Below are 13,420 nucleotides of genomic sequence, written 5' to 3'. Positions count from 1 at the left end.
TAGTTCAGTTCTAGTTCAGTTCTAGTTCAGTTCTAGTTCAGTTCTAGTTCAGTTCTACTTCAGTTCTAGTTCAGTTCTACTTCAGTTCTAGTTCAGTTCTAGTTCATTATAATACAATAGAACAAAAATGTGTTACATTAATTATCAAAATATGTTGCAATTTAACTAATGAACATTCGATTCCGATATGTTTCGTTGTATTGAAATTATTTAGGCGATTGCCAACAGATCTAGACATTGTTTTATACAAATTAAATTCAGTTTCTCTAATTGTAACTTACCCTTAAATTATTTCCAACTTACGTTGATAATGTTAACAAACCCTAAACTTTAGAAATTAATAAAAAAGAAGTTTTATTTTTTTAATTAAATTTTTTTAATAAGTTTTACAACAAATTTAAATTTGTTATTGTCTAATTGTCTTATGTAAAAAAAGTAAATATACACATTGATTTAAGAGTTATACATTTTGCAGTTTTTTGTTGGTTTTGTTTGTTTGTTTGTTTTTTTTTACTAAAATACACTAAACATTTTACTACACAATTTTAAATATTGTGTAAAGTCCTATTAAATAAAATAATAAAATAATAATTATAATAATAAAAAAGAGAAAACAATAAACGAAAACGAAACAATGGTAAATTGTATTTAAGCTAATAATAAAAATTAGTATACAAGTTTTTTTTTTTTTTGTTTTAATAATTTAATAAAATATTATTAGAAAATTACTAATAGAAAAAAATAACACATTGACAAAGCTAGAGGAGAGTAAAAGATAGAAACTATAGTTTTAGACCCAGAACCCTAAATAATATTTGAGAAATGTTATAATTAATGAATGAACGACAAATGACTGTTGTATGTTTTTGTATTAAAATAAAAATCATGTAGACTTTATGTTTAAAAATTAATTAGAGAATATGTTTTTAAAACAATTTATATTTGGAAAAATGTAGAAATATTTATGAAAATTTCCTGAAATTTATTTAAACATAGTTATTTCACTTTGCTAGACTTGTATGACAAAAAATTTTGAATTTTAAATCAGCAGGTTTTAAAGAGAAAACTTTTAGATTTCAAATATATTTCTAAAAAAATATTCAATTTAATGAAATTGCTTAATAACTTTTTGATATTAAAAAAACCTTTTAAATCCAAAACTTTTAATTCAATCCAATAAAAACAAGCTACTTTTCAGATTTATACTTTTTTATAAAAGAATTTTTTTTAGAAATTTTCTAAAATAATTTATACTTAAAAAAAGTTAATAAAATTTTATTGCCGACAAACTTAAAACACGTAAAACTTTAGTGCAATAACGCAAATGAAAAGTGAAGTGAAAGGAATAATATTATCAAATATTAATTAGAATTTAAATTTATCATATTTATATATATAAAAAAAATACACACACACATAAAATGTTGTTTGTTTTTGTATAAAATTTCTCTACTAATCAATAGCTCTAGTAGTGGTAACAGGACGACGTAAACGAGGTTCGTTGTTGGTGTTGTTTGTTGTTGTTGTTTGACTAACTAACTGAGAATGGTGATTGTTGTGGTGGTGGTGGTTTTGTTGATGATTAAGAGCAGATGTAGTCGTCGTAGTTATGGCATTCGAACTAAGTTCATGGACATAACAGGAACGACAGACACGTACCGCTTTAGTGAGACCATATTTCGGTAAAGGTGTGGAGTTGTTAGAGCAAACACCACAAAATACACCACCACAATTACGGCAGTGATGACGACGTCTAAATGCAGTGAATGGAGTGTTACAAGACATACAACGTGGTGCCTTTTGATCGGGTATCCAGGCAGGTGGTGACAAATGTACCGGAGAAGGAGAATTTAATTGTTGCTGTTGTTGTTGTTGCTGCTGAGTCATATTAGCATTCGATTCCGATACTCTACGATTCGTTGTATTTGTTGAACGTTCACAAACGGGTGAACTATTTTCCGAAGATGATATTGAGGGCGAATTACTGCCTGTTGAATTATAACGGTTACGAAATATATGATTATGTTGCTGTTGACGTAGTTGCTGCTGTCTTTGTTGACTATTAATCGTTGTGGGACAAGCTTGATTATCTAAACTACGACTACGTTCGATTTGTTGTCGTTGATTAGCTACTGCTGCAGCCGTTTCTTCGTTCGTTATAGTATTACTAGTTATCGCTGTACCCGTTGAATGACGATAGGCTCTATTGCCTTCATTGCTACTACTACTGGTGTTACTGTTGCTGCTGCCATTGCTGCTATTACTACTGTTCGATTGATTGTCACCCTCGGGATTAACCTCTTCGGCTGAATAAATACTTTGACTTGACCCCGCACTTTCTTGTATCACATCATTTTCGGAAGCCCTAAATTCAAATAATTCATTATCTTTGGGCTTTTCCGGTATGTCTAACTCTTCTTGAGCCGGTGACATATTCATAAGGAAAACACTACGCAGTATTTGCCTTAAGTCAAAAGCAAAGTTTGTTTGCAATTGATCCGCAACGCCAGCAATACATACAAACAAACGATGAAGTAAATTTTCCTTATTTCTAAAAGAGAGAAAGAAAAGAAAACAAAGCGATAAGTAGAATATTAGATAAAAAGCAAATAATGAATAAATATAAGGTTTTATTTTAATTTACTTTGTTCTAATGTGAATCATTTCATTACTAGAGATTGTTTGTATAGATATAAATATTTGTTTTTATTTAACTGATAAAGATATTTTTATAATTATGTATACAAAATTGGGTCTTTCAACTAGTATAGTGTTTAATCAATTTATTTACAAATTTCTATTTTTATTCTATGAAAATAACAATTGATTAATTTGTTATATTGTGTTTTATAACAATTTTAAAGTTAAGAACTCATCAATCATCAAATTAGATACAAATTATTTAAATATTTTTTGTTTCTTTTAATTTAAAAAAATAAATTTATGATCTAGTTCAGTTCTAGTTCAGTTCTAGTTCAGTCCTAGTTCAGTTCTAGTTCAGTTCTAGTTCAGTTCTAGTTCAGTTCTAGTTCAGTTCTAGTTCAGTTCTAGTTCAGTTCTAGTTCAGTTCTAGTTCAGTTCTAGTTCAGTTCTAGTTCAGTTCTAGTTCAGTTCTAGTTCAGTTCTAGTTCAGTTCTAGTTCAGTTCTAGTTCAGTTCTAGTTCAGTTCTAGTTCAGTTCTAGAACAGTTCTAGTTCAATTTGAAATACTCACTTAAATTTCGTTCTCCCGGATGCTCTAACCGTCGATTTATTGTCTTCTAACAGTGATGACGACGAAGAGGGAGTTTCTATGTCCAAAACACCAATTGAAGACGTTGCTTTACTATTTTCCATAGTAGAATCTTCTTTTGTTGCACTATTGCCACCGGCATTACCAACACATTCGTCGCAACCGTTTGTATATTGCTTATCGCCACCATGACGATGAGGACGACGATGATGATGACCGTGGCCATGAGCGTGGACATGATGAACACGATGTCTATGATGACTTTGGTTGTGCTGCTGGCTTGAACTGCTCCGATTATTTGTTGAATGTATATGATGATTGTGATGATGATGGTGATGATGATGTCTATGATGATGACGATGAGATCGTGTATGATCTTTTGTACAGACTTGTTGAGTCTGATTTTGACTAACGGTCTGTTGTTGTTGCGGATCGATGCTGTAACGTCTTCTTCGAGTACAAGAAGACGATGTTGTTGTTGCAGTAGAGGAAGGATTATTAATGGAACTTTGCTGAGATATAGAAATTTCTTCAGAGTCTTGTAGGCGTAAACTAGAAGTGGTGTTAGACGTGGCAGAATTATTATTAACGTGATTTTCTTTTTCTATCTTTTGTTGCTCCTGTCGGCTGGTGGTGTTTAAGGCCTTAGCGCTAGTGCTGGGCAGTTCCACATCCATATTATCATTACAATCCTCATTTGTAGGCAAATCGGAATCACTGACTATAAAATTATCGGTTAAAGGCACTTCCTGCGGTTGTAATAAATTACCCAATGTAGTATTGGAAATTAAATAACCCGTGGCACAATCAGCCGAAGCCATTTCCAGATTAATAATCTGATCTACCATACTTTCAAGATTCATAATACCTTCTACCACGTTATCCAAATTAAAATGATTTGTTTCTTCTTCATCATCGTCCTCAACATTGGAATCGTTTTCACTTTTATCATGGCTCTCATCGTCACCGTTAATATCAGAATCATCATCATCGGCATAATGATCATCGTCATCATGATGAGCTGACAAAAAATTATCTTTGTCTCTTTCCCCATCCTCATCATCATCTTCATCATCATCGATCCAGCTGTCGGGAGAGGTGGTGCCATTACTTTCATTACCCGCAGATGTTGTTGAAACCAATGAATGTGAAGATCTAGGCGAAGAGGGTGTTGATGACACTGGTGTATTATAGGTGGAACATTCATCTGACGATGAACTACTAGTTGTGGACGGTGCTGGCGAAGGGCTGTCAGCTCTTCTCGTGGGTTTTGTCTTAAATGTTTTGCACGATGTTGACGACATCGATGTAGACGATGACTTGTGTTGCAATTTAGAGGTAGTAGTGTTGGTTTTGAGTGAACCTGCATTCTCGACATTTTCTTGGGGAGAATTTTCACTATATTTGCTACTTTTGGTATTATTATTGTCGGCAGATACAGAGCCAGTGTCTTTTGAGTTTAAAGTGTCCTAAAATGAATAATATAATACATATATTTTTTCATTTTAATTGATTAACTAGTTGACTAACTTACCTTTAAACTTATTTCTTCATTTGTACACAATAAACGTTCCAAATAATACAATTCTGTTTCATTGAGATTTCTCAAATAATCACGAACTTTTAGCAAGATAGCTCTAAAAGGCCGAAACATTTCGGACAACTGTTCGGCTGGCATATCCATGTTAAGCGGACCATTGGGATATATAACTAGACCCGAAACTATGGCCAATCTGGGTATGGAAAACATTAACGCCGGATCAAATGCATCAACTTTATCCTGCTCTAAAAGACCCAGCTTTAAAGCTCTTTGTAAAGTCTCCGAGCAGAGAACACATATCATTTCTTGCATTTCATATTCTTCTTTCGATTTCACCTGAACCATGGCGCTGACATAACGCCATTCGAATTCGGCAAATAAACGATCGAAACGTTTTAAACTCTCATACAATTGCTCGGTGGCAGCATCATTTTTATCCAAATTCAAACGCTCGCTATTCGGTACATTATTACGTAAACACTGATCGCGTAGCAAATAGCGTACATTATTTAGACTACGTGTTACAGCTTCGGCTAAGGGACGCATTTCTTTACTCTCTTGCTCACGATTCATAATGGATGAACCAGCGGCAAGACATTCAGCACCAAACCACAATTGGCCGGCTAAATTTTCTTGCAAAACTTCTTCGGGAAATTTGGCACGAAATGCACGTTGATCACGTTCATCGCCCAATAATTCTTCGATAATTAAATTGGTTATAGCTAAAACTTTATCCTGGAAATTAAAGAACATAGTAAATAAAGTATTATATTTATAATTTATTGTACTTAAATACTTACCTGTCCCTGCCTTAATCTAGATACCAAACGTGAACATCTATCGGGCTCGGCTCTACCATCGAAACTATCTAATTCACTAGCTACCGCAGCTAGAGCACGATCTGCATGAAAAAACCGAGCCAATAGGGATTTATCGTCAGCCTTAAAAAGTAAATGAAGATGATTACATATTTATATTTAAATAACAAAATTTAACATTTGCTTGCAGTTTATAATTAGCGGTAATTAAAGCTTTTAAAAATAAGATTAAAAAATAATTTATTGTTTTGTTATTGTTGTTATTTAAGCAATTTTTATAATTGCTTAAATAAAACTTTTTAACGGTATTTTCCCAAAAAAAAAAACAAATGTTTAAATTTACATTGTAATTTGATTATAATTTTTAAAATAAATATTCAAAATACATATAAGTTAAAGGAGTTGCATATATAATTAATATATGTAGATACCTTTATGCCCGGTATTTTAAAGAACTTATAGCTTTTTAAATCAAGATCAAGACTATAGATCAGCCGTCAGTCACAACAATAGATTACATAGTCGTTAATCAAGACAAGTAATAAAGATATAAGATCATTCTCAATTCTAGGCTATAGATCAGTTTATTATCAATACTAAAATCAGCCCATAGACAAGACTATAGATCACACTATAAATCAGTGTTACCTTTTGATATGTCTATATTCATGCTATCAAGACTGCAGTATATAGTCAAAATGATTTACAGTAATAAAGATATAAGATCATTCTCGATTCTAGGCTATAGATCAGTTTATTATCAATACTATAACCAGCCTATAGTCAAGACTATAGATCACACTATAAATCAGTGTTGCCTTTAGATATGTCTATATTCATGATATCAATACTGCAGTATATAGTCAAAATAATTTACAGTAATAAAGATATAAGATCATTCTCGATTCTAGGCTATAGATCAGTTTAATATCAATAATATAACCAGCCTATAGTCAAGACTATAGATCACACTAAAAATCAGTGTTGCCTTTAGATATGTCTATATTCATGATATCAATACTGCAGTATATAGTCAAAAGAATTTACAGTAATAAAGATATAAGATCATTTTTGATTCTAGGCTATAGATCAGTTTATTATCAATACTATAATCAGCCTATAGACAAGACTATAGATCACACTATAAATCAGTGTTGCCATTTTATCTGTCTATATTTATGATATCAAGACTGCAGTATATAGTCAAAATGATTTACAGTAATAAAGATATAAGATCATTCTTGTGTCTAGGCTATAGATCAGTTTATTATCAATACTATAATCAGCCTATAGTCAAGACTATAGATCACACAATAAATCAGTGTTGCCTTTAGATCTGTCTATATTCATGACTATAGATTAGCCTATAGGTAAGACTATAGGCCAGTCTATATTCAATACTAGATCAGCCTATAGCCAATATTATAGATCAATCATATATAGATCTATAATCATGAATATAGCTGAGGTAATGGTCAAGACTATGAATGAATCTATAGTCAAGAGTACAAACCAGTCAAGACAACTGATCGTTCTATAGTCATGATTCATGAATATAGATCAATTTATAATATTATAGATCAAACATATATAGATCTATAATCAAGAATATAGATGAGGTAATGGTCGAGACTATGAATGAATCTATAGTCAAGAGAACAAACCAGTCCAGACAACTGATCGTTCTATAGTCATGAATATAGATCAATTTATAGTCAAGACTATAGATCAGCATATAGTCTACCTTATATATTTGAAATTATACTATAGATTTTTTGTTTTTCAAAATATAACGTAATTTTTACGTTATGACGTTTATTGTTTTTAGCAAATTACTATTCAAACTTCATGCAAATTCTATTGTTTACAATTATAGTTATCTATTTTAATAATTTTCATAGAGTTTTCATGTTATTACTACTATTAATAATAATAATAATTTCAAAATCTAGTAATTTGCGTCATAGATAATATCCTGTATATACAAATAACCATTTGTACAACATTTGCACATTAAAAAAAAAAAAAAAAAAACATTGAAATTGTTTGTGGGGTTTTCCTTTATTTTTAATCACCTTGACATCTTTCTTTCTTTTTCCTCTTTACAATGACATTGGCTTTTCCATAATACAAGTGTACATACAACATTCATTGTATCAGTAAAAGAATAAAATAAAACAAACACATGTTTAAATGATTCTTTAATTATCATTGATTGAACATATTTTTGCCAATTGATATTAAATTTGGTTAAATTTAAACATTTGACAAACATTAAGGTTATCAGAAAATTTTAATGGGGGGCAAACTAATGTCGTTGGAGCAAAATTTAAACAAATAAAAAAAGTATTTGTGAAATATTAAGGCAATATGGAATAGAGAAAGTAAACTTAAGTGATCGGGGTTTGAAAAGATAAAATTATATAAATAATGGCAATTTTTTGATTTTATTTAAAAATTTTTATGAAAAAGGAGTAATATTGTAAAATATAAACAAAATAATTATAAAATTATTTATATAAACTAATTTTACAAAAATTCATTTAACTTAAAGGGAAATTTGAAATGAGTAATGGCACAATAGTTTCCAACTATAAATTAATCTTAAAAGCGTTTTAACTTATTATTAATACTTATACATACATATGTATGTAATTTTTAAATTATCTTAGTTGTCATCGTTCAATGTTTGTAAGTAAGTATGTATACCCAGCAGTTCGACAAAGAGTCAATGCATACGAAAAAGACAGTAATTTCCACTAATAATTAACCACCTGAATGATCGTAATTCGTATGTTTTGGGTCATTTGTCACAAATGTACCCTTTGTAATCGAGAATAAAGACAGTCGTCACTTTAGTGTCCTCTTTGTAAGCGGGAGCGGAGACAGTCGTCTTTTTACTGTCCTCAAGTAACCTAGAGATTATACTCTTAAAAATTGTTGTTTTTTTTTTTGTACTTCCGAAAGACAGTCGTCACTTTAGTGTCCCCTTTGTAAGCGAGAGCGGAGACAATCGCCAGTTTATTGTCTTTTTGTATAGTGTAGAGTGATGATTGACTTCCTCGTAGGACAAGCCCATGTTAAAATGGTCGGTCACCTGGGAAGTCAGGTGGCTAGGGGCCAACACAAGTGGTAGGTTAAGTGGTCAGTTCGTGACTGTCCCGTCGAACTGCTGGGTATAGTAAATATACAAGCTCGCTGTAAAGTGTTTTTAAAACTAATAGCTTTATTCTATATTTATTTCAGAATTAAAATAACTATTGATATTTCCACTAAAAATATGAACTGAAATGAATATTTTCTATAGCAATGTCATCCCATATAACTTCAACACAATTGAATATTCACTTTGCATCGACTTAAGGCGAGTTTCTTACTCATCAGTTAAATTAGGCTTAACTTGCTGTTAGATTAAACTCGAAACAAATTTAGGCGGACTTTAACCGATGATTGTGTTTTTCAGTTTTAGGTTTAAGCTCACTTAACTTTGTTAGTATTGCCAAGTTTTCACTCAAAAACATAAACAATGAACAGCTGTTTTTTGCAAACAATACTTTTGTAAAATGGAAAATTTTGGAAAAATATTAAACATTTAAAACAATAATTAATGAAACAAAACAAATCAGAAAATTGCAATTTACCTAAAATATTATGTTTTTGTTCTTCCGAAATCATTGTATTATTTTTTTTGTTAATTGTGTTTTTCATTTATAACTTGAGTTTAATTAGCCAATTACACTCAGTTAAACTAAGATAATAAGTAACTTTACTGATAACTGAAAAACAAGAAACATATATTAAACCAGGTTTAATCAAAGAATGAAGATTATCTTTATCAGAAAAACTCGCCCTAAATAGTATTAACTTAGCCGTGAAGCGTTACGCGCAGATTGCAATTTTTGTACATGGATATACCGGTCCATGTACAAGCATTTTGATCAAGTACTTGAGCTTTATAATTCGTAGATCGAAGTACGAATCCTTGATATAAGCCAAGACATTGTTCTTACTCACAGAAACACACTGTGATAATTTTGATATGAATAGATTTAATTCTGAACATATCTGGATAAAAAAGGAAAATTCAATGGTATCATTTGTATATGATACCTTTCATCCATCATCAGACAACCCAGCGCACATCTCATTTATCCGACACATTCATAAGAGGAAAACATACGACACATTTATAATAGGTAGACGGGTGGGTGAGACTCGCCGTACCACACATTCTTTCCGTACCACATACAATGAATACCAACTCGTTTCCAACGCTTATGCCCGTAATTTCAACAAATAGGTATCTATCAGTGCATAGTTACCTTTGGTGTAAAAATATTTGGTAATTTTAATCCATAGGTACTGATTTGAAATACATGTCAACTTACCCCTTTGGTAAAGTTATCTACTAGTTATTTTACACTTTAGATATCTGTTTGTTGAAATTACGAACATTAGTCCCACAATCACTCCTCTGTGGGGTATCTGTTGTTTCGGCAACAGCACCGAACTTATCCCGAAATATTGACTTTACCTTACATCAGTCTTTTAACCGCTTACTCTTCCGTGAATTTGGGTTTAAACCACAGCCACTACGTGGATCCCGAAAGAACCTCAACCAACTGACCAGCCAGCCTCAACCAACTGACGTACTACATACAATTAATACCAACTCATTTCCAACGCTTAGTCCCACAGTCACTCCTCTGTGGGGTATCTGTTGTTTCGGCAACAGCACCGAACTTTTCCCGATATATTGACTTTACCTTACATCAGTCCTTTAACCGCTTACTCTTTCGTGAATTTGGGTTTAAATCACAGCCACTACGTGGATCCCGAAAGAACTTCAACCAACTGACCAGCCAGGACATAGTCCTGCGGGCAACTGACCACCCGTAGTACCAGATTATGCGGTGCTCTGGTCTGACCTCTCTTCAATCTATGCAAGGACTGTAACCAATTTTTTTTAGTCCCGGCCAGACTAGAGGTATTGCCCATCCCTTTATTTCCCGGGATTGCAATAACACCAAGGTGGAAGCTTCACCAAGGTAACATGCCCCAAGGGGGAACAGAAAGGGACTATTGAATATAGTCCCACGATATAAACAAAATCTAACAGAACTAAAGACGATAGAAGTAATCTTTTAAAAGTACTTTTAGTGTTGGCCTTTTAAAATTATAGTTAAACAATTGAACACGTATTTTGCTTTAAGATGCACGACCTAAATTAATTAAATAATATATATAATTAGATCATTTACGTACATATGATAAGGGTATTTTTTGTTAAACAAAAACTTAAATCAACTTTTAATTTGTAAAATATCAAAAACAAATATAAGCTAAACAATCAACACCTCCCCCCCTCACAAAAGTATAACAATAAAACCCACAAATCAGGCAATTCCACGAAACGTTTGGCATGCAAGTTTAGTTTGAGAGAAAAAGAGTATGTAGATTAAAGTGAAAATTATTTTGTATATATAAAAACAAAACAAAAAATATGAATCATCAAGCAGCCCTCTTAACACTGACAGTTTGCCTGACCAACCTCCAGTTTAACATTCATAAAAATAAATTTGTTTATTACCCTTCGTTTGCAAAACCCTTTATAGTATTTAAAAGCTGATTAATAAAATAATATAAGTATATAAACTACGTATAATTTTCTCAATAATCACATGGTTATAATTAAGGTCTTTATCAACGCGAATTAAATCAAATAGAAAATACAAACAAATACAAAAAAATTGAACTGCATTTGAAGTGGTACTTTTTTTAACAAATTGTCTCACATACCATCATCAAAGTGTGTAAACATGTTAAAGAAACAAAAAATAAATAAACGTCAAGATAGATAGACAGAACATTATTCTAATGACGTAGTATTTCTTGGTTTTTATACCCTACGCTTTTTTTTAGTGGGGTGAAAAGTTAGGGTGATGTTTGTAAGCTAAAATTTATGCAGAACGCCATTCTGAGACTCTTTATTCTTAAAATTAATTCATCGAAAATTGACTCAAGGGTGAAACTAATAAATTTTATCATTCTAGTAGTCTAGTCTATGAGCTAGTAAGAATATAAACTAATTTTTTTAAAGTTTACATACCTATAATTAGTTTATACTTTGGAACACTTTACTCTATGGATAATTCCATGGACTGACTGGCTATCTAATTCATATCGGTATGTCAAAAAGTAATAAAAAATACTATAGTAACCCAGCAGTCCGGCAAAGAGTCAATGAATACGAAAAAGACAGTAATTTCCACTAATAGTTAACCACCTGGATGATCGTAATTCGTATGTTTTGAGTCATTCGTCACGAATGTACCCTTTGTAATCGAGAATCACTTTATTGTCCCCTTTGATAGCGGGATCGGAGACAGTCGTCTCTTTACTATCCTCATAACCTAAGGATTATACACTTAAAAGTAGTTTTTTTTGTACTTCTGAAAGTAGTTATTTTACCCATCTTTTGAAGAAATGTTTATTACTTTCTACTAATATGACTCAAATTTATATCTTTCGGGTCAATCGTCACATTATTGCCCCATAGTGTTAAAAGGGGAGGCACTTGAGATTTTTAAATTTTAGTTCCATTAATATCTTACCACCTGGCTGACTCCAATTCGTATTTTTTTGATCGTTCGTCACAAATAAACTCTTTGTAATCGAGAATGAAGACAGTCGTCACTTTAGTGTCCCATTTGTAAGCGAGAGCGGAGGAAATCGTCTCTTTACTGTCTCTTTGTAGGGTGTAGAGTGACGATTGACTTCGTTCGTCACAAATAAACTCTTTGTAATCGAGAATGAAGACTTTAGTGTTCTATTTGTAAGCGAGAGCGGAGGCAATCGTCTCTTTACTGTCTCTTTGTAGGGTGTAGAGTGACGATTGACTTCCTCGTAGGACAAGCCCATGTTAAAATGGTCGGTCACCTGGGTAGTCAGGTGGCTAGGGGCCACCACAAGTGGTAGGTTAAGTGGTCAGTTCAGTCCCGTCCAACTGCTGGGAATGGATTTTTCAAGTTCGGTGGCTTAATAACTAACCTGAATACTCAGGCAAGATCGACTATAGTTTTTATTTATTTTTTTTTTACATGCAATTTACATGCTTAATTTTAAATTAAAATTATTTTTTACAAAACAAAAACCAAGTTTATGAAATAACAACAAACAAGGAAATTGAATTTTAAATTAGAGTAAAAATAAAAACAAATTGAATAAATTTTCACATATACAACTAAAGTTAGGAGTACGTTTACATAAAGAAAATTGTGACTGACACTTGCAATTGCCCTTTTTACTGTTAAACGTACCATAATAAAAAAAGAGACAACAAATTAAAGTTAAGAAGGCAGTAGAAACAAAGCAAAGACAAAAAATACAATACGCAATTAAAATAAAAGTAAATTTTATATAAAAAAGTAAGCATTAGCAGCTGATAAAGCCATAAGTAACAATATGTTTTCATTATCCCTGTTTGAAATGTTTGTATATGTTTCTCTTTACTATTTGTGTTGAGAGTTGTTCATTGTGACGTTTCTTCAAAAAATATATAACAACAACAAACCTGACAAATCACTAACAAAAAACGGGAAATATTTATAAGAAATGAAATACTACATATCTGTAAAAGTATTTGTGTGCAAACAAAGACATAAAACAAAAATAAAATAACAAAAAAAAACTACACAAAATAAATATAATGAACAAATCACGAAAATGTTAATAAAGAGTAATAATGGAAAAATATAAAACACGTCGTATAATAAACATGATGATTTACTTTTTTCAAGTAAAAAAAATAATACACAAAACTGCAAAACAC

General features: G+C 31.5%; 1 protein-coding gene across 1 annotated transcript in view; it reads right to left on the bottom strand.

Moving 5' to 3' along the window:
- Positions 1-1,247: 1,247 nt before the first annotated feature.
- Positions 1,248-13,420, bottom strand: part of LOC111675665 (lateral signaling target protein 2 homolog) — a 14,085-nt gene continuing 1,912 nt past the window's right edge. The window contains exons 2-5 of the mRNA XM_023436464.2: positions 5,572-5,712; positions 4,766-5,506; positions 3,214-4,700; positions 1,248-2,551 (exon numbers count right to left, since the gene is read on the bottom strand). Coding sequence (XP_023292232.1) covers positions 1,453-2,551; positions 3,214-4,700; positions 4,766-5,506; positions 5,572-5,712 — 3,468 coding nt within the window. The 3' untranslated portion in view covers positions 1,248-1,452. The remainder of the gene's footprint in view (positions 2,552-3,213; positions 4,701-4,765; positions 5,507-5,571; positions 5,713-13,420) is intronic.

Source organism: Lucilia cuprina, chromosome 4 (genome assembly GCF_022045245.1).
Source record: "Lucilia cuprina isolate Lc7/37 chromosome 4, ASM2204524v1, whole genome shotgun sequence".
In the NCBI taxonomy this organism is placed as follows: domain Eukaryota; kingdom Metazoa; phylum Arthropoda; class Insecta; order Diptera; family Calliphoridae; genus Lucilia; species Lucilia cuprina.
The sequence above is the reverse complement of the archived record's forward strand: the minus strand, read 5'-3'. Positions and strand labels throughout refer to the sequence as shown.